This window comes from Lipophrys pholis (genome assembly GCF_963383615.2).
Source record: "Lipophrys pholis genome assembly, chromosome: 4".
Lineage (NCBI taxonomy): Eukaryota > Metazoa > Chordata > Actinopteri > Blenniiformes > Blenniidae > Lipophrys > Lipophrys pholis.
The window spans coordinates 30,456,625-30,476,736 of record NC_137637.1 but is presented as its reverse complement, the minus strand read 5'-3'; the positions used below and the strand labels follow the sequence as shown (position 1 = coordinate 30,476,736).

The following is a 20,112-nucleotide window of genomic DNA, read 5'->3' as shown; positions in this document are numbered from 1 at the left end:
CTGTGATGCTGTGATCCATGTATTTCTAAAGTCATGCCTTTTATGCTTCATGAAGTCTTAAAGTAAACCATAAACGCATGAAACAAATACAGAAGAATGATTTCCCCAAATAACCTAATGTAAAATCAGAAAATGTCATACTCTTCTTGGATCACTGAGGACGTTTTGAATCTTTGAAGAACTCAATGTGCTTTTCGAACATAAAGACCATTTGAATTTGAATTCTTTATTACAGTCATATCTTCTTCTCTGCATCCAGAAAACTGACCTGCTTCTTAAATCGTCACGTCCAAACTGAACCAAACTCTCCCAGCCCCTCTGTTCTCAGCCTTCCTGGGACAAACCCCCTCTCTGCTTTGCATTCAGCCTTGACGCTGACGCGCGCTCGGGAGCGCGCGCCAGGAGCCGGTGACTCTCCTCCTCATAAGAAGCAGGAGACGGTCCGGATGCTCGGCACATCCCAGGAGGAGGAGGAGGACTACAGAGGAGGTGCTGCTGCTGCTGCTCCTGCTTTGTTTCGGTCCGGTCCGCTGTCAGCCTGCAGCCTGATGACCGAGCTCTACAAACCTTAAACTGCATCAAAGGAAAACAAAGACGATCTCACATAAAGTAAGAAATTCTCTTAGAGTGGAATCGCAACAGTTCCGGCTTTGATGCTGTTTGTTGTACCGACTGGTTATGTTTCTTTGAATGCCTCTCTTGAATGTCTCTGTGACTCTCAGTCGAGTTTGGAGCGACTTTTGATTATTCGTTTTTTATTTCACACTTAAGGTGGAAAATTATTTTATTTAATAAAGCAGCGGACTGTCTTTTAGGTGAGGCTATCTTAATCTCAAACCCTTTTAAGAGCTGCAATACTAATTGAACCTCCTTTGACACGGACGTCCTCGTGCGTAAATACGCAGCACGTCTCGCGTCTTGTTAATGTCGCCAAAGTTAATAAACCGATTAATGCAAATTGCTTCTTTTCACTGATGAAACAGCTTTACTGACACAGGGGGAGAGCGTCGCTCTAACGATTGAGAGCAAGAGTGCGTGTTTCCAAACGTCAAATTAGGTTTGGTTAGATACGGCGAAAAGAGATTTGGCTCGATAATCAATTTAACTTTTGTGACGGCGGTGTCTCCTGCTGTCACGCTTTTCGAAATCAGATCAGCTTGACAAAGGAATTTACTGCATGAATAGTGAAGAAAAATCTGGAATGATCGGAGCGATTGTCTCCTCTTGACACCTCATTGTTGCTCACCGCGCACCGAAAAATGGTTTTAAAGTGTGCGCGAGCTTGCGTTTGGGTGCGCGCGCGCGTGTGTCACTGCTGTTTATAAAGAACTAATTTGCTTAAACATTCACATTATGAGGACTGATGACTCTTTCAGGGTGAAAATCAAGTATCCACAAGAAAAATCTGAATGTGTGTGCGTGTGTGTGCGTGTGCGTGTGCGTGTGTGTGTGTGTAAGACATGGTGACACTGTGATTAAATGCGAGGCACGCTCTGAAGGAGCGATTTAAGATTTAATATTAATGAATTGTAACTCAGTCAGCAGGGACCTTTTAGAAGTGATCAGAAGAAGTGGGGAGGGACCCCACAGAGAGTTGACCTCAAGCCAAATACAAAAACTCTGGATCAACTAATGACGATGTAAACCAAGGACATATTTGCATCATCTGATGATGTTTGAATTTAATTATTCTTTTAAAGATTCATGACTCGTCTTAGAGATATAACCTTGTTGTTTCAGGTTTGTATTTCATCCTAACGTCTGTTTTCAAAGACAACAAATTAATGTAATACCAGGTTGGTTATATATATATATATATATATATATATATATATATATATATATATATATATATATATATATATATATCTTGTGAGGATTAGAATATGTTTCCAATTTCTGTGTTTCCTTTGTTTTAAGTTTGATTTTCAGCCAAAAAGCGACGCTGCTTAACATCAATGCGGTCTCCTTCCATCGTGGTGTGAAACTCGCCTTGAACGCCACTGCCAAGCATGGCTGCATCTGTTTGATCAAGAGTCTTTCAACATTGGCAGGCAGTCAGTGGTGCTCGCGTCCACCACAGGGGGGGGTGTAGAGGGAGGGATGGAGGGGGTTGTGGGGAGAAACTTTGGGTTCATATAATGCGTTTGCATGCTTCACTTGATTATCTCTAAACTGGAGTGTTTCCCCCCGCTGACCGGTCAAACTGTTCCCATGCTGAAACGCGGGCCCAGGTGTCCAGATTTCACGGGTCCGCAAAGAACAAGTTTTGTTGGTGGTTGCAGAAGCCAAAGCTTTGTTGTGTGTGTTTGTGTGTGTTTGAGGGGGATTCAGCTGGTGTCCTTGTCTGCCACCAAATGAAAGATGCCACCGACACTTTGTTCTAATTAAGACAGGATAAATCCTCTCTCTGTTACTGCCTCTCTCTCTCTCTCTCTCGCTCTCTCTCTCTCTCTTTCTCGCTCGCTCTCTCTCACTTTGATTCCACTGTTTCTCCTCTCTTCTTCCTCCCTCACTGTTTCTATGTCACTCTCTTCTCTCCCTCTCTCTCTCCTTCCTTTCTCTTTCTCTCTGTATTACATCTTATTTTCTCCTTTTTTTTCCTCAGTCCCCCCCCCCCCCCCAACCCCCCTGGATTTTCCTCCTCCTCCTCCTGCTCCTCCACCTCCCTTTTGTCTCTCTCATTCTCTCCCCTCTCTGTGGGATGCCTCTCGCTGTGCTTCTTGTGCAGTTTGTGTCTCGCAGCATTTTTGGAACATGCCTCAATGTGGGTGTCTGGAGGAGGTTTCCCCGCTGTGAGTGTGTGTTTGTGTGCAAGCATTGATTGCAACAGAGGGAAAGTAAGTGTGTTTGTGTGCACTCAGTCGAGAGATGAGGGCCACGTCGCAGGATGCTGCTGATGATACTTTGCATCGGTGACAAGGTTCTGGTCTCGCCCCACATCGGTTGTACCTGCGAACCAAATTACCATCAAATCATTTTGTGTCCCTTCACTCTCTGATCCGGCTCACTTGCTGACAGATGGACCTTCCTTATGGCTCTTGTTTTGTTTGTGTGTGTGTGTGTGTGTGTGTGTGTGTGTGTGTGTGTGTGTGTGTGTGTGTGTGTGTGTGTGTGTGTGTGTGTGTGTGTGTGTGTGTGTGTGTGTGTGATGCTTCTATCACCCTTTGTCACTTCTAGGGTCCCTCACAATCTAATACACCCCTAAAGCTGCAAAGAAAAAGAAACAAAATTCTCACAGTCACTGTGTGAATCTCAACAATATCGGTGGTGGAGGATTTGGGAGACAAAGCAGTTTTGTTGAGCTGAAGTCGGGATTGGCCCTTAAGGAAATTAAGTTTTATGGTGTGAACTGCAGCTTTGCCGACATGTTTGTTATGCAGAAACAGGAGCATTAACAGGAGCTGTATTTTGGAGGCTTATTATTGAGATGGCTTTTGTGATCATTTGGTGGCCGCAAGGTATTTTATGAACGTTAAGTGAGTAAGGGAGCAACATTATGCAGTGACATGAAGGGACTGAGATGTTTGTATTGAGAACTTTGCTCATCATTATCCCGCTTTTTTCATATATATATATTTGGAGGTCTTTTGGGGGAGTTTATGCGACTTAAAACAAAGAAAAACCTCCCAAAATAATCCTACATTATTAAGTTATTACAAATGACAATATAAGGACAATACAAAAGGTGATGAAAAAAAATCTTTTAAAAGTTTATTTGCAATTGTAACCATTTTTTAAAATAGAAAAGAATTTACATACATCGATTGTAGATATCAGTTCTTGCATCATGTACCTGAAATGATTAACTTGCATGTGTGTATACTGTGTGTTTGATGTGTGTGACCTGCTGCTCAAAGGTGCATGCACTTAAAAGGAGATATTTTTTCTTATTTCTGGGCAGCTGCACACTCCCAAAGTGACCCATTGGTGTTTCTTCTTTTTCGTTTTCTCTTTGACAGCCTGTTACAAACCTGCGAATTGAGCATACGCTCATAAGCCTGATTAATAGCCAGGTGACGACTTTCTGCTCCAGTAGATAACATCTTCCGAGTAAATCTGACATTAATCAACGGGAAAGCGATCCTGAGTTAAACCTCACGTCGCTGCATGTGGCCAGGAACAAACACACACCCTTGAAGGTGGCCTCTGCCTGACATGACGGCTCTGCTTCAACGGCTTGTTTTTGAGGAGTCTTTGTTTGCTGGATCCTTATGGCCCCGCTGGTTGCTATGAGAGATAAAACAACAGGAGCAGATGGCTCCTGGAGGTTTGGTGTCACAGCAGGTGAAAGCTAAAAGATGCACACAAACAGCAGTTTAATACCAGGGACGCATCTCCGCTCTGCCTCACTGCTTCTCCTTCTATCACTTCACCAATATCAGCCACAGACCTGGCTCCAGACTCTATTAAGTTCATATAAATATATATATTTTTTAAGACATATTTTTGTCACCAAAGCACCACCTTGCTTAAGGGACTGACCGATTGATCACAGACTGGAGAGAGGTCTCTGATCTCATCAAAGCTTAATCATCCAGCCCTCCACCAGTACCCCTTTTGCAATTTCTGCCAAGATTACCTATCACTTCACACTTATCACACCCCGCTCTGATTCATGTCTGCCGGGAGGCACTCTCACACTGTACGCTGTACTTATCAGAGATCCTGACTCACACATATATATTGTGTTTTCTTAAAAAGAAAAAAAACAAACTATAATAACCCAATCTCATCTTCACCGTCCAGGCACCTTAAAGATAGAAAACTGATATATATATATATACACACACATATCACCCCACATCATTTCCATGCACAAGATATACCTGAAATTAACTTTCCAACCTCCAGAGCAGGAGGTCATATCATAAATTCAGAGTGGGGTCAAAGTTACACCTAAAGTTTTATCCTGGTTTTGTTTAAGAAGCTTTTATTCATATCTTAGTTTGCAGCCTGTTTTACTCTCTGTGGCTCAAATGTGCCGTGGCAGCAGGAGCATCACAAGCATTTTTGTCATTTCATAACAAATTTCTCTATTGAAGCTGGACTTGAATAACCCAGTGAGTTCAGTGATGTGTATGGTTAGTAGGTTTGGATTGCAAACATTAAAATATAGTCTCTTGGAAACCTTTAATTCATGTCAGCTGACGGTCATGTTAGCACCCGACGCCCTGCGTTGGAACTCATATTAAATCAATTTACTTTAATTAAATGTAAGTTGAAAGCACATTGATTTCTAGAGATATGAAAATACACAGTTTCTACATGTTTCTAACGCTGTGCATTAAAGTAGAGTATGAGGATTCAAGGTAAGATGTGGAACTGAATGAAGCCGGGAACATGTGGGTCACTTTGTGTGCGTTTCAATGACAGAGGGGGTGAAAACACATTAAAAGTTCTAATAATGCACCAACAAGGTCAGAAAAGAAGTTCAGTTGGTGGATGTACTGGACTGTTTGGATTTATTGGGGTTGGTTGTGTCTGGAAAAAATAATGGTGGAATATGAGTAAAACACAAACAATCCTAATCATTATTTTCTTAATTTTTCTTTACATCGTTTCAATTAAGTTTAAATTTTGTTTACATTTTGCTCAAATTCTGAGACATAGTTGATCTTTACAAACATCATATCATAAAATGAATAAATTGCAAGTGAATATATATGATCCAAATGATCTCTGTGGGCAAAAATAAGCACAAATGAAACAAACCAAAGCAGACCAATGATGATAATGATCATTTTAGAAAACTGAGACAGTTGGGAAAGAGTCAGAATCGTCATAACGTGGCACTGACAGAAAACCAAATAGCTTTGAGGTGGCTTTTTATTCTACAAACTGAGAGCTATTTCGAAGCCATGCAAGCTGAAGTGCCACTGTAATTTGTGTTATTTATGTCGCATCAGTCACCACTGAAATGTTTCCATTCAGTTGGTAGATTATCTCATTAGGGAATGAAACTGGTCGGCCCACTTGTTCGGCCTCCCATCGCCTCCGTAGCAGATGCTCACCCTGCTGTGCTCTACCTACAACACGCAGCCTCGTATAATGCCGGCTTTAGCAGGAGGCTGTGTTGTTCGCAGAGGTTGTTTATCACACACAGGAGATTGAGCCTAAAACCCAGAATGCCACCCAGAGAGCTCTATTATCGTCTCCATCCTGTGTTTCCTCAAAGGGCCACCTGTTAGCAGCACATGAAAGTCTGAGAGAGGAAAAGCAGGGCACCGCTGTGCCGAGTTACTCGCTCTCCGTCCATCATCGCCTGCCATCCCCCCAACACCACCCCCCCCCCCCCCCCCCCCCCGGTTCACACGGTGAAAGTCTATTCAGATCTTAGATTTGATGAGATGCCTTCCTGTTTCTATGGAGGCGTCGCATCTTTCTTTTATGTGGAGAAATTAATTTTTCGCCGGTTCAGGCCAATGTGGCCTCACTTCGTGTCTTTCATCTCCTGTTCAGGTGATTCTGTTCTTTTTCTGTTTGAGCAAACAATCTGAGGGGTAATCTTAAATCAGCCACACGAATAATAAGTGCAGTGATGAAGGCTGTACAATATGGCAGTGGGACCCAACCTTGTGGGACCTCAGAGTTAGATTTGCACATATCTGAGAAAACAATGAACAACTTTGCCCCACGCTTTTATTTTGTATGGTCGTGGTGTCATGAGGTGTCCATCCTCATTTGGCTTCACTGGAAGATTTGGGTAAATCAGACATTGGAGGCAATTAAGGAAGAAATGGGTGGGCACCTCTGCATTGAAGGTAGAAAGTCCACAAATATATCTATTGGCCATCCATCCATCCATCCATCCATCCATCCATCCATCCATCCATCCATCCATCCATCCATCCATCCATCCATCCATCCATCCATCCATCCGTGTTCCCGCTGTAATGAGAGTGGAGAGAGTCTTCCAGAGGTGGACGTCTGTCGTGGTCTGGAGCAAACAAAACGTCCATCACTAATTAATGCCGGGGAGCAGGTTGCAGGAACAAAAAGTGCGACTCACAGATGGGATCACAGGTCTGGAGAAAAGAAGGAGGGCAGGCAGGTTTCAAACAAAGGGAGGAGACTGACAAGGAGTCAATACAAGAGACGGATTAAAGGTGTGTTGATGCTTGTGAGGTTCAAATGAACTTGATGCGTTATTGCAATCCGTTTGTAGTCGTGTGAATCCTGAAAGGAAGAGAGTCTGTTTGAGGACCTCATCTCAGCGCTCTCACAAAGGAACTCTGGTGCAGTTCGATTGAAGTTTGGTTGGAAAAATAAACACAGTTTGGACGAAACAGCTGTCGACGGACTCAAAAGAGGATGTGACGGGATTCCAAAGCCCCACATGCTCACAGAAGATTGTAACTGATGAGCCCTGCTCCTGTTTTGACATTTTTATGTACGTTTTATCAGCAGTTGGTGGATTTTCAGCTACTTGAAGGTACGTGTTTGTGAAATATAGGGAGCATTAGTCGTTCAAGCATAAGTGACCAAAATCAATGCATATGTTTGGTTTGAATCTTCGCCCTCTAGTCTGCCGTCTCAGAAAACACAGGGGAAGAGACAGGCAATGTAGAGTCACCCTGTAACTGTCTTTGGGGAGAAGCAGGGTTAGACGAGGGACACCTAGACTTGTATATAATTTCACACAGGAAAGACCCATAACGCAGAATTTAAGTGTGAAATAACAGCGCAACAACCTGTGGCCCTCCCTCTTCACAATGAAACAGGAATCTGGCGCTGTAAGTGTTTTTGTGTCTCCCAGACAGACCAAATGGCAGCTGTGGCCTTTTGTGACTCCTGCTTGTTAAGCTTGATTTACTTAATTAATTGTAGACGCATCCCTTAATTGTCCCTTCTAGTGGGAGTTGTCTCCCTTTCTCGTCACAGTCTATGAGTCAGGCTGCAACTGAATGGCATTCAGAGCCCGGGTTCAGACCCAGTGTCCACACAGCCGGTCCATTCCCGTTTGAAGTGGGTCAGATTACCAGATAAATGGAATTGGAGGATTGAATCATGACACTCCTCTCTCCAAGCACCTGCTTTTGCTGAACAAACACGAAAGTGGTATCAATCTTCTCAAGATACTTCATGACAAGAGGGAGTTTTTCTCAAGAGGGCACCTCACAGCTAAGATTTATTGGTTTTCTCTCCTAAATCACCCTTCAGGCCGGGACCGCACGACACCAGCAGCACACAAAAATGTAATCCCGGCTAAGCACAGTGTGTGTATGTGACATGGCTGATTATCCTTCCCTCCCGACACCCTGATGGCCTGTTTAGAGATAAAGGTCTCACTTCAGCAGCCAGCTTCACACTCATGTTTGCAAACTGCACAGCTGGTCGACCTCCCTCAGGCCGGCCTGCGCAGTCTGCCTTTGAAATCCCCCCGGGGACGATGCTTGCACTGCCACTGCAAATTTCCCCCGACATCACCGACAACCTCACTGGCCCTCACACACACACACACACACACACACACACACACACACACACACACACACACACACACACACACACACACACACACACACACACACACACACACACACACACACACACACACACACACACACACACACAGACACACCACCCGCGCCCTGTTTTGTAAAAGCACCTAAATAACCCAGTGTAAACCCAAGGGCATGTTTTTTTTCAACTTACCGTGTGTCAGTGTGATGAAAGAGCAGAGACCTTATCAACCCCCACCAACTCCACCTCGCAGACACACACACACCATCACTAGCAGCTCAATACTTCTCGCTCATTGATTTTCTGTACGCCCTGCACCGCCGTTTGTCTTTTAACACAAAGGATTCGCCTCCCACAGCGTCACAATGGAACTGTGTATGTCTGTGGCCATGTTAAAGTAGAGAACTAAACCAAAACAAATCATGTTTAGAAACATTTCCTGTCATTTCACATAATAGGATATAGCAGTTTTTTGGGGGGGTTTTTTTGCGACGATGGACATACAGAATCTTCCTGTCTACAGTACGCTGTCTTATCCTTGACATTATTCTCCAGCCACGTGCTCGGGTTGGCACCATGTGGCGCTCAAGCACCTGCCCATTTGGCCCCTTTCTTACAAAATTATTCAGTTTCTTTTCCATCAATTTGCATTTTAAAATGTGATCATAGCGCCACCAGTTCTTAATTAAAGGCATCGATGAAGCCACTGTGAGAGAAATATGGTTATGAGTTTGTAGAATAAATAAACATGTAGTACTTTAAGATGCAGGAAAAGTAGTTGTTGTCGTATCTATTTGTCTTACATCTCTTATATAAACTCAGATTCTTATTTCAATCATGTGGAAAAGAAATAGTAGTTACATCAGTCATCATGGTGAAAAAGAGGAAGTTTTGCACTATTCTCTCTTTCATCTTCCTTCATCATGGAGAAAAAAAAGCTTCCCATCATACTTTTAATCAATTCTTGTCGATCTACCCTTAATTACTGCACACATGATTGATTTTGCTCATTCACCAGTTGCAGCTGAATTAATGAATGAATGCAGATTTCAGATCAGCTTTGAATTGAATCAGTCTGTGTCGTATAGATAAACTGAAACAATGACAGTTATGCATTTCACTTCTCAACATTATTTCTCATGAACATCAACGCCAAATTTCAGGAGCATCTTGTTTCAAAACCATCCAAGTCTACTCTGCATTTTGCGGAGAGCTGCTAGAGCGATTCCTGCAAGAAGGAGCAGCTGAACAGATACTATGCATATGTATACCGTATATACAAAATATGCAACATAGGTGAACTATATTTGTAGTTTGGAGCTTTACTATTGTGATATCTCAGTAAACTACCGAATACAAGCTAATAAAAGCAAATAAGATGTGATATTAAGAGGACGAGTGTGACATATAGCAAAACTATCAAAATATAGTTTAATAATTATATTTTAAAATTGTCTAATTTTGTTAGATTTTTTAAATCAAAATTTAAATGATTTCTGTCTGCTTATGAATATTCGGCTTCAAATTATGTTAATCCCAAAAAAATTTATTACTTTATTAAGTCTGTTGAGTTGATTTTCCTTGATTATGCATCCATTTACATGCTTGATATCTTCCAAATATTACACACAATAAAATCTTTACAATAAAAACGTATTTCATATCTTGTCATGAAGGATGAAATAAAATAAGAAAGAAAGACTTTTTTTTGTGGTTGTCTTGGTCAACTGACAGTACAAATAGGTAGAGGACAGTGTTAACACAGAAAGCCTTGAGTGGCATTAGATTACAGTTTAAATTGAGTCTGGTCTTCTGGTATCTTGGGATTTTAGGGGGGGGGGGGGGGGGGGATAAAAGAACAAAAAGTGAAAAGATTGAGTGTTTTGGTTTTTAGTCTGAACACCAGTTTTGCTCAGGTTTAGATGAGGTGCCAGTCCTTTGATGCAGATATACTCAGCCTCATATTTCAGTTCAGTCACACCTCACAGATATGTTGACTTTTGTAATGAAAGGTTCGGTTGGAGGGCTCTTGAGGCCCCTGAAAAGGCAGTGATGAAGGATGAGTGCAGTGCAGTATCTCGTACTGAGGAAGGTTTGAAAATAGGGTCACAAAGGCTGGAAAATCATTTCTAAAATGAAGAACACGCTCCTGACCGTCTCTTTATCGCCTCCTCAGATGTGCCAAATTGAATGTGTGCTCCTGAGAGGTTCCGTACTGAATGTGTGGGTAATGGTGAATACAGCCGAGAACAAAGCGCACTCAGAGTCGAGAGTTAGACTTTTGTCTGAAGGCCTGACAAAGCCAAAAGAGGGAGACTCTCATTAAAATTATTCCGCTGAAAGGTGTATTGACTAGTGTTACATTTTGCCAAAAAGAAAATAGTTCATATTTATTTACATTTAAGACTTACAGGCTGTGTGTCAGCAAAAATACAATAGGTTGCATTTGATTGCATTGGAAAAGTCGAGGTGGTAAAAAGTGGTTTATCCAGATGGGAATCGTTATCAAAGGTCACAGCAGAAATTTCAATCCATGCCTTAAATATTAGATGCGAAGGTTTCGGTTATATCGTGTTTGGGGTCACGGACGTCTGGTAAACTTATTGTCGGTCAATCAAGAGGTGAAACACTTTCTGTGGAGTAAACAGGCAGAATATTAAAGTTGCATTCACACATTCCATAAAATTCAGGGCAGACTGTTGAATTCAATACTATACCCCTTTCACTGGATGCACGTCCTTTCCAAAAATATTGGAATAGAGACACATTTTAATAATTTAAAGTTCTTTGTTTTGAGACATAGAGACTTATCTTAGGCACATGGAGCCGATCCTGAAGGGTGAAAACAGGTTACACACTGGACAGATCATCAGTCAACCACAAAACTACACAAACGATAACATGCATACACGCTTTCACACCAATCGTACCATTTTTTGGAACTCTGGGAGGTAACTACATTACCTGGATGCACGCACAGCGAGGACATGCAAACTCCACACTTTTCGAGCCCAAACCAAGAGTACAAACAACCACACCTCTTTAGAGCCTAAATAAATAACTAACATTGTATTTTCAAACTGTAGGTACAGGTTACTTTGGATAAATAGCCATTGCTGATTTAGAAAAAATAAAAAAAGCTATTTTAAGCTACAAGGACAGAAAATTTCAATCAAATTGGAGCTTTACAGAATGTTTATCTACTTTTTTTTGGGGGAGGGGGGAGGGGGGGGGGGGTTATTCAACGACAAAAAAAAACACAATGCCAGTCATGCTCATGCTCAATGCTCATTCCATTTACTTATTTAACGTTTCTGTTTCCTCCCTCCTCTCTGCAGGTGGCGCTGCACTTGACAGATGATGGCTCTCTCCCGGAGTCTCCTGCTGGCCATCCTCTTGGCCGGCCTGTCGCTGTCACACAGCACTGAGCCCGGATCCCCCCACAGCAAGAGGAGGCCGGCGCAGGCCTCAGCCGGTGGCAGCAATGCCCTGCAGTACCCTCGACACGCTCTCCAGGGCCACGGATACAGCAGGGACCGCGGGGCGCACGGCAGCCAGGGGGGCCGCGCCACCAAAGGCGGAGCCGGATTGCTGTCCCGCAGGCCCCTGCACCCCTTGGCCCGGCCCGAGGACGACGGGACGGGCCTGGAAGGTCTGAGCCCCGTGCGACTGGAGATGGGCCCGGGCAGGGAGCGAGACCGGGGGCGGATGAGTGTGAAGGTTCCATCCGAAGCTCGAGAAAACCACCTTCTGGGGACACGCAAGGCCAAAGGTCACGGACACGGACACCACTTTGAGCACAGGAGACAGGGAAGCAGGCGTGACAAAGGACGGCACAGAAAAGGTGACATTTCCACGGATCCTTTGCAGCAGACGCTTGTGTGAAGCCGACAAGAGGCTGCAGGCCTTTTTCACACATTTATGAAGAGTAAAATTAACGCTGACTGAACTCCAGCTGATTCGGTTCGTCACAGTATCAGTGCTTCCCGGGAAGCTCTATTCGATTAAAGTTTCCTTAGTAATAACGTTGTGAGTTTTACCAAATGTCAAAATGTCTGTTCGAAGTTGGACCTTTCCGATTGAGCCAATTTTGTAAATAAACGTTTATCTGTTGGACGAACAGCAAAAAAATGTTTGTCCTGGATTGGAGGAGAACATTCGGCGAAAACTGTCATGAGCCCAGCCCACGCACTCAGCTCTGCTGCTTCTCCCACTAATACATTTTCTGACAAATGTGGCACCCATTTAAAAATAAATCATCGGGCTTTCAATGGTGTAGGTTTTATTGTCAGGAAGTATCGTAACGATGAAGAGACGGTCGACCAAACACAATGTTCGAAGTTTCTGTTTTCATGGTTGGAATTTATTGCTGTAAGCACCAGACATTGAACTTTTTTGCAGAATTCCTGCAAATCTGCTCAAATTTAGAGACTTTTATGATCAGTCAATATGATTTGAAATTGAAATTTAGTAACCTCAATTTATAACAAGCGTTTTTACAGGATTCTTTATTTGAAAAAAAAAAAAAAACACTGAATATTCTTCTTGTGCAAATTGTTAAATTCTATAAATTTCTCTGTCTCTCTGCAGGTTTCCCTCCTGAGCTGGAGCTCAGCTCTGCGTTGAAAGACAGGGACATGTTCGAGGATCCTCCCTCCTCCTCCGCCACCTCCCCCTCCGTCGGTTTGACCCCACCCAATGAAACACCCTCCCCCAACTCTGGTGTGTTTGGCTCCGGCTCCTCCATGGTTACCACGGTGATGAACGAGCATCCCCCAACGCTGCCCCCGGCCTCCACCAAACCCCAGGTAACCCCGACCAGACTCCAGTGCTTATTAAAGGCCGGGTCTGTTGTGCCTCAGTGTGAGTCCAGGGTGTGTGTGTGTGTGTGTGTGTGTGTGTGTGTGTGTGTGTGTGTGTGTGTGTGTGTTGGGGGGGTCGTAGAGTGAAAATGGGCCCCATTGCTGCCGTTATGCCGCCGCAATCCTCATGGCTCATCTCGCAAATGGCGTTCTCACGCTCGACGGTGTGAACGGGGAAATCGCCACTTCTGAAAAATGTCCTCGGGAAGGCCAGACTCACTGGCTCTCGGTCACAATCTTCATGATGGATAAAACCGTGTTCAGTAGAATAAAACGACGCCTCTGGGATGAAAACCGCACTGCTCAGAGTCCAGCAGCACATTTTCTCTAACTACCCTTTTTTTTTTTTTGGTTTCCTTTATTGGAAACCGTGGCAGGATAAAATCAGCATGAGCAAAGATTGCTGTGTGTGTGTGTGTGTGTGTGTGTGTGTGTGTGTGTGTGTGTGTGTGTGTGTGTGTGTGTGTGTGTGTGTGTGTGTGTGTGTGTGTGTGTGTGTGTGTGTGTGTGTGTGTGTGTGAGCACATGGTGTGAACAACCTGCGGGGGTTCATGGAGCACCAGTCGCCACCTGTCACATCCACCCAGCGTGGTACCTTAACAGCATCAAGAGGAAGGAGACTCTCATTGAGTCGTCACGAATTAGGAGTGAGTAGATGGTGAATATGTCCTCATGCCTGGGAAGGTTTTATTTTAATCAGGAGTGTTGATAACAGCAATTATTCAACCGCTTGCAAATCGTCCATGGAAAAAGAGCAGCATATGACGAACAGGAGTTCTGTTTTAAGACAGCAAAGTGTCTTTCACACAACAAACATATCAATGCAACCCTTTTGAAAGCCAGCCAGTATCTGGTGTGGCCTCCATTTGCCTCATACAGTGCAACACATCTCCTTGGCAGGTTGGTGATTGTGGCCTGTGGAATGTTGGTCCACTCCTCTTCAATGGATACGCAAAGTTGTTGGATATTGGCCTGAAATTCTGAATACGCAACCATCAATTGATTTTTTTATTTTTTTTTTATCTTCAAAATATCAAGAAAAAGTACTTTGTTTGTATAATGTCTTGCTTGGGGAACTGAGTATTGTCTTGGACTGTAAAAATAGAATCCTATGAATACCTCAAGGTTAAATACATGCCTTTGTTCAGTTCTTGTCAACTTATGATCTTTGATTGACCAGAACTGAAGCCAAATATTGGTGGACAGTTTCCCTGATCTGATCTATATTCTTTTACTGATTGTGAACCAGATAGTGCCCTGGTTCTCTGTGCTTCCCACTACTACGACGGAGAAAGAGGCTTTTTCAGTGTTTACTTCAGGCAGAAACGACCACTCCTAACAAAACTGTATTAATAGACTCTGATGTCCGTTTCATTGGAATCTTTCGGTTTCCATTCATTTCTTACTTTATCAGGATTCACTTTGGCAAACGTTACACCTCAACGTCTTTGCAAGGCGGCCGAATGCAAATCATCTGTGTCTTTACCGGTTTATCCATCACCTCTCCGACAGTTTTATCAGTTTCCAATCAGACATGATAGAGAAAGAGACTCACTACTTAATACCACTGTTCCTTCTCAGCTGCAAAACGAGCCTATTATTACTATTTGTGTTGTTTCTTTAAAAGGAAGGACGTTCTTCCATTTAAACTACAATACAAACTCATATGTTGATCATGTGGAAAATGTTTCTCTGTCTGACTGCTCTACTCAGTGTGTTTGTTTGATATCTTGAGAATTCGAAGATGCGTTAAGGCCGTCGAATATCATTGGAAGAAATAACTGATAGCCTTTCCTGGACTCCGAGTCAGTGGTGTGAGCACACTGCGAGGCCCCTTAATTAATGTTCGATCTTCTGTTGATGGTTTAATGAGCAGCGGAGCAGAAGCAGGCAGCCCCCCTGCAACTAATCTAATTGATACTTCCATAAACTGGTTTCCTGCGGGTGAAAAGAAACAAACACGGGTTTCCATGACAAGCTTTTTGTTTTTTCTTTTTTTGATGAATAAAGCACACCTGAAGAGTCATCTCAAACTCCTGCTGGCGTAATTATTACACTATGTAATGTTTCTTTTTTTGCTTCCCCGGTATGAGGGAAATGACAGCAGCCATGTTTTTTGGGGCTTTTATAGCCATTTATTGCCACAAGGATATGACCAAAACAAGTCTTGTTTTACAACATAAAGCAGTAATTTGAACTATATTACATTTTACTGAGGTAAAATATGTTAAGTTACGACACTTCTTTATTTTGTCGGTATTTATGGATTTTTTTATTTTTTCCGATCCACGCCTACCGACTTTAACCATTAAAGGCAGCAAGTAGAAATTCACTTGGTTCGCTGCATTTATCTCATCTTAACACAGAAAACATTACAAATCTGAAATTTTGAATAAATATGAATATTTGATCTTGTATACACATGTGACTGCTATAAAATGAAATTGGGTCAATACATATCAGTGGGGAAGTGAGTTTGAAATAGTCTCTTAATTTATTGATATCTCAATAACTTTTTTATTTTAATGAGAATTTAAGTCTGAACTGTTCGGGTCCATATTTTAATGTGTTTGAATTTAACAGTATGTATGCACTTAAGGTTATTGACGTTGTCGTTTGGATGTAAAAATACGGTGAGGTGAAATCTGCTGCCAGTTTGTCTTCGTTCTTCTTCTAACATCTAAAGTTTTGTTCAACTACAGTCTAGAGCCGGAGTTAAGGACCTTTAAAATCCTGAAGTCCTGCTTTCACCCTTTTATGACAATAAATCCTGGATTTATTCAGACTTGTTTTTGCCATAAAATAATGAAAATGTGAATTGAGTGAATAATTGTGTTGTTTATCAGCGACAACATGAGGTGTTTTTTTTTTTTATTATCATTATTGTATTGAGTGTGTCATGCCATAAATGTGTGACACGGTTGTACTGCCCAAGTTTTTTGGAGCCACAGTAATGATGTGAATATTGATCTAAAGCTTTACGTTCTGGTAGTTTTGATTGTTTTATATTTCATAAACAGTCTATGAGTTATGAGAAGTGTGCATGCTGATACTGTGAGCTTGGACGGGATTGGAGGAATTGTTATACACATTTATGGTGTAGAACTCGCCACTGTGTTTCTGCTGCTCTGTTTTCCTCTTCTGTTGAATATTTATAATTTTACTTGAAATTTTGTCGCAATATATTCCATGTTCCCAGATGATATGTACCAGTATATTTTGATATATAAGTTGCTTTTGTAATATAAATCACATGACCGGTCAGCTAAAGTCTGTATAATACAGTGCATATAATGGTCTCAATAAAAGTCACATTTAGGTTGGAAAATACAACCCGTACAGGCTCGCTTCGTCCATGAAACAAGAGTTTAATGAAATAGTAACAGAACACCTGGTCCCTTCAGTGTCACAGAAGCAGCTCTGCAGTTTTCCAACTGTTTTCACATTCTTAGCTGCGTTGAATCTTTTATTTATTACGGTGGGATAAAAACTGTTTTTGAGCCTGTTGTGGTCTTCATGTCTCTGTACCGCCTGCCTGACTGGAGCAAGTGTGTGAGTGTGTGTGTGTGTGTGTGTGTGTGTGTGTGTGTGTGTGTGTGTGTGTGTGTGTGTGTGTGTGTGTGTGTGTGTGTGTGTGTGTGTGTGTGTGTGTGTGTGTGTGTGTGTGTGTGTGTGTGTGTGTGTGTGTGTGTGTGTGTGTGTGTGTGTGTGTGTGTGTGTGTGTGTGTGTGTGTGTGTGTGTGTGTGTGTGTGTGTGTCCAGGGTGTGGAATGTCCTTTAAAAAGTTTGGGGCCTTTTGAGGACAAAATACTTGGTTAAAGTTTCTTTCCTGCAACACAAGCTTTTAAAAGACATCTTTTTTTTTCCAAATGGCTTCCATAAACAGTGATTTAAATATTGCGCAGCATTAACTATCTCCCAAAGCTATATTATGCGGGTACGGTAACACATCCACTTGGGACGGTTTATAACCTGCAGGCAGCGTTAGTCGCCTGTTGTCCTCACTCAGGAGGATTAAGCGCTGCAGTCGTTTGTAATAGACTGTAGGGTCGATTTCTACGTCTGTAATCTGCACTATTTATGTGTAATGTATATTTGTATGCAAGTCCTTTTGCCGGTGATGTTCTCAGTTACCAATCGATTGGTTTTTAAAGCCCTGCTGTTGTCTTTGTTGTTTCCGGGAGGGGATTTTATGAATCAATGAAGCGACGCTGCTGCTGGTCACAACAAAACGTCCAGTGTGTTTCATTACGACTCCCCTGAATGTGTTTACCTGAAAAATACTGAGAGCAAATCAGACCGCAGTCATCTGTTGTTACTGTGGTTTAATAGAAGTAACCAAACGGCTCATGAGTTGATCGCTTTAATGTATTCTCGGCTGCAGCTGCATAAGTTGGCTCAAATTCAGGATTACTTTTTAGTTCACAACTTGAATGCAGAAATTAGAGCAGGTAACATGGTGACTCCTACCAGAGATGGATTTTAGTGTGTGTGTGTGTGTGGGAGGGAAATGACATTTTGTGTTTGTTTTCAGAGATCAGGACGAGAAAAGGGACAAGGTGAGGTGATGCCAACATTGGACATGGCACTCTTTGATTGGACAGACTACGAGGACATGAAACCCGTGGACACATGGCCGGCCTCACGAAAGAAAGGTTAGAGATGTGACTCGTTTGGTTTTCAGGAATTGTTCATATCAAGTCAGATTATTTTAATACGATGCAATTCACAGGACTTTTGTTTAAAGATCTGCAGCAGTCGTAGTATTAATATCCTCCCTGTCGATGGAAGTGAGGGTCACGTTCTCCCTTTGACCATCAGAGTCGTCCTGATTCATCCTCTGCACACCAGCTACTCAAATGTTTTAAATAATTCACCAGCTGGTTGTACTCTAACATGGGTCAAGACTCCTGCAAGCTGTATTACTTCAAACACAACTATGGCTACTTTGCAGCAGTTTGTACACTTGAATAAACGTTGCCGTTTTCATAGCAGTTGCAAGAATTTCCCCAAAGGGATTAATAAAAGTATTTCTATTCTAATAAAGTCCATTAGGAAATCCTGGGATGAAAAGATGCTTTGGGTTTGCTGATAAAGGCTGAACTTAAGTATTTAGATAATGTACATGTTTATTTCAGAAAACTGTTTTAATGTTTGTATTGGGGAAAAAAAATGTATATACTGTATATATTTGAATGTGATCATATGACCAGGTTTTGTGACTAAAGGACAATTTAATCGATATATTTTGCTGTTGATCAGAAAGATTAAGACAAGTTTTTTTTTCTTATTTTTTCTCCCTGCAGATAAGAGGCGCAGTAAAAACCTGAGCAATGGAAATGTGACCGCGGATGCTGATGCCATTGAGCCGTGTGACCACCACCTCGATTGTCTCCCAGGTCAGTCAAACTGAAAAGCATTAGACAGTCCTAAATCCACGCTTGTCTCCTGTATAACTGCGCTGTTGTTCTTAATAAGAGATCACAACCTTTAGCACATAAACAATCCGCAGTCTGTCATAAACTGTCATGATGAACGTCGGATGTTTCTTGTACACTAGGCTCTTGTTGTGACCTGAGACAACACGAGTGCAAAGCTCACAACAGAGGCCTGAACAACAAATGCTATGACGACTGTATGTGTGAGGAAGGTGAGTAAAGAAAACATGGCGCGGCAGTAAACTTAAGGAAGAATGTGGCGCCTTCGAGCTGGGTTTATATCCACGAAGTACCATAAGATGTTGTATTTTTGCTGACTGACGTTACTCCTCTGGTGTTCTAAAGACTCGTAGCTCATCCGATTGACTCACTTGACGCAGGAGACGACTTGTCACATGTGATCTTCCAGGGTTTCGGTGTTATGCTAAGTTCCACCGGAAGCGGCGCGTGACCAGGAGGAAGGGTCGCTGTGTGGTTCCAGACTCCGTCAGCAGCGACCAGGGGGGCTTCATCACTATATGAAGAGGAAGAGGAGGAGATGGGGGACAAGTCGCCAGTCTGATATCAAAGACGGGGACAACAAAGGCATCACACGACTCTGCGGACGGATGAAGTTCTTACAGGTGCCGGGTTGCTGGTCGTGCAAATCAAGCCCACAGTATGAATCATCCAGATGCCAACACCTGGACGGTTGAAGCCTCATACAAAGCGACTAATTGAAAACACAGTTTGAATTTGTGTATCGTGGGAAGCAGCCAGCAACTCATCAGCTTTAAGAACTTAATCAAACAGTTTTAATTGAGTTTTATTTTGAAAGAGAGACTGTCTAAAATGGGCCCACGCTACCAGTATGGATGTTGGTTCTGCATCCGGATGATCAAAATAAAACACTTAATTTTTAATTTTTTTTTTTCATATTATTTCAGTGCTTCAAGACCGATCAGATTGAGTTGAGTGCGGTCGCACATAAATTGTACAAATTGTACTTCCAGATGAAGTCTCCTGGCCTTTGAGCTGAACTAGTACATAATAATATTTGTAAAAGCTGTTTGAAGCAGTCTGCTGCCCCACACTGTAAATATGAATGTGTTGCCATTTCCAATGACCCTTTTTTAATTGACTCCACAAATGTGCTTAACAGTAGTATTAAAAACAGAGATGCTTGTTTGACCTCCAATTTTACGTGTCTTACTATGTGTTTTATTTATTCTGTACTCACACATTTTGTCCTTACATTGTATTTTTCTGCATTTTTTTTGTTTTGTTTTTCATTATTAAACACTTAATAGTTTAAAGACTAGTGTAATGTGATGTAAGCCTGCTGCTCATTATGCCACGTGCCTTTA

At 42.3% G+C, this 20,112-nt stretch overlaps 1 protein-coding gene across 1 annotated transcript; it reads left to right on the top strand.

Moving 5' to 3' along the window:
* The first annotated feature begins 450 nt into the window (after window positions 1-450).
* On the top strand, window positions 451-20,057 carry draxina (dorsal inhibitory axon guidance protein a). The gene is made up of 7 exons (XM_080462371.1): window positions 451-609; window positions 11,805-12,310; window positions 13,057-13,274; window positions 17,863-17,983; window positions 18,635-18,727; window positions 18,889-18,978; window positions 19,176-20,057. Exons 2-7 carry the CDS (start codon window positions 11,824-11,826, stop codon window positions 19,286-19,288), a joined length of 1,122 nt encoding a protein of 373 aa, XP_080318497.1. The 5' UTR covers window positions 451-609; window positions 11,805-11,823; the 3' UTR covers window positions 19,289-20,057.
* The last annotated feature ends 55 nt before the right edge of the window (window positions 20,058-20,112 follow it).

Coding starts and splice junctions, on each gene's coding strand:
- draxina (XM_080462371.1), top strand. CDS start 11,824: ATGATGGCTCTCTCCCGGAGTCTCCTGCTGGCCATCCTCTTGGCCGGC. Junction 12,311..13,056: donor CAAAGGACGGCACAGAAAAG/GTGACATTTCCA, acceptor GTCTCTCTGCAG/GTTTCCCTCCTGAGCTGGAG. Junction 18,979..19,175: donor CGACTGTATGTGTGAGGAAG/GTGAGTAAAGAA, acceptor GTGATCTTCCAG/GGTTTCGGTGTTATGCTAAG.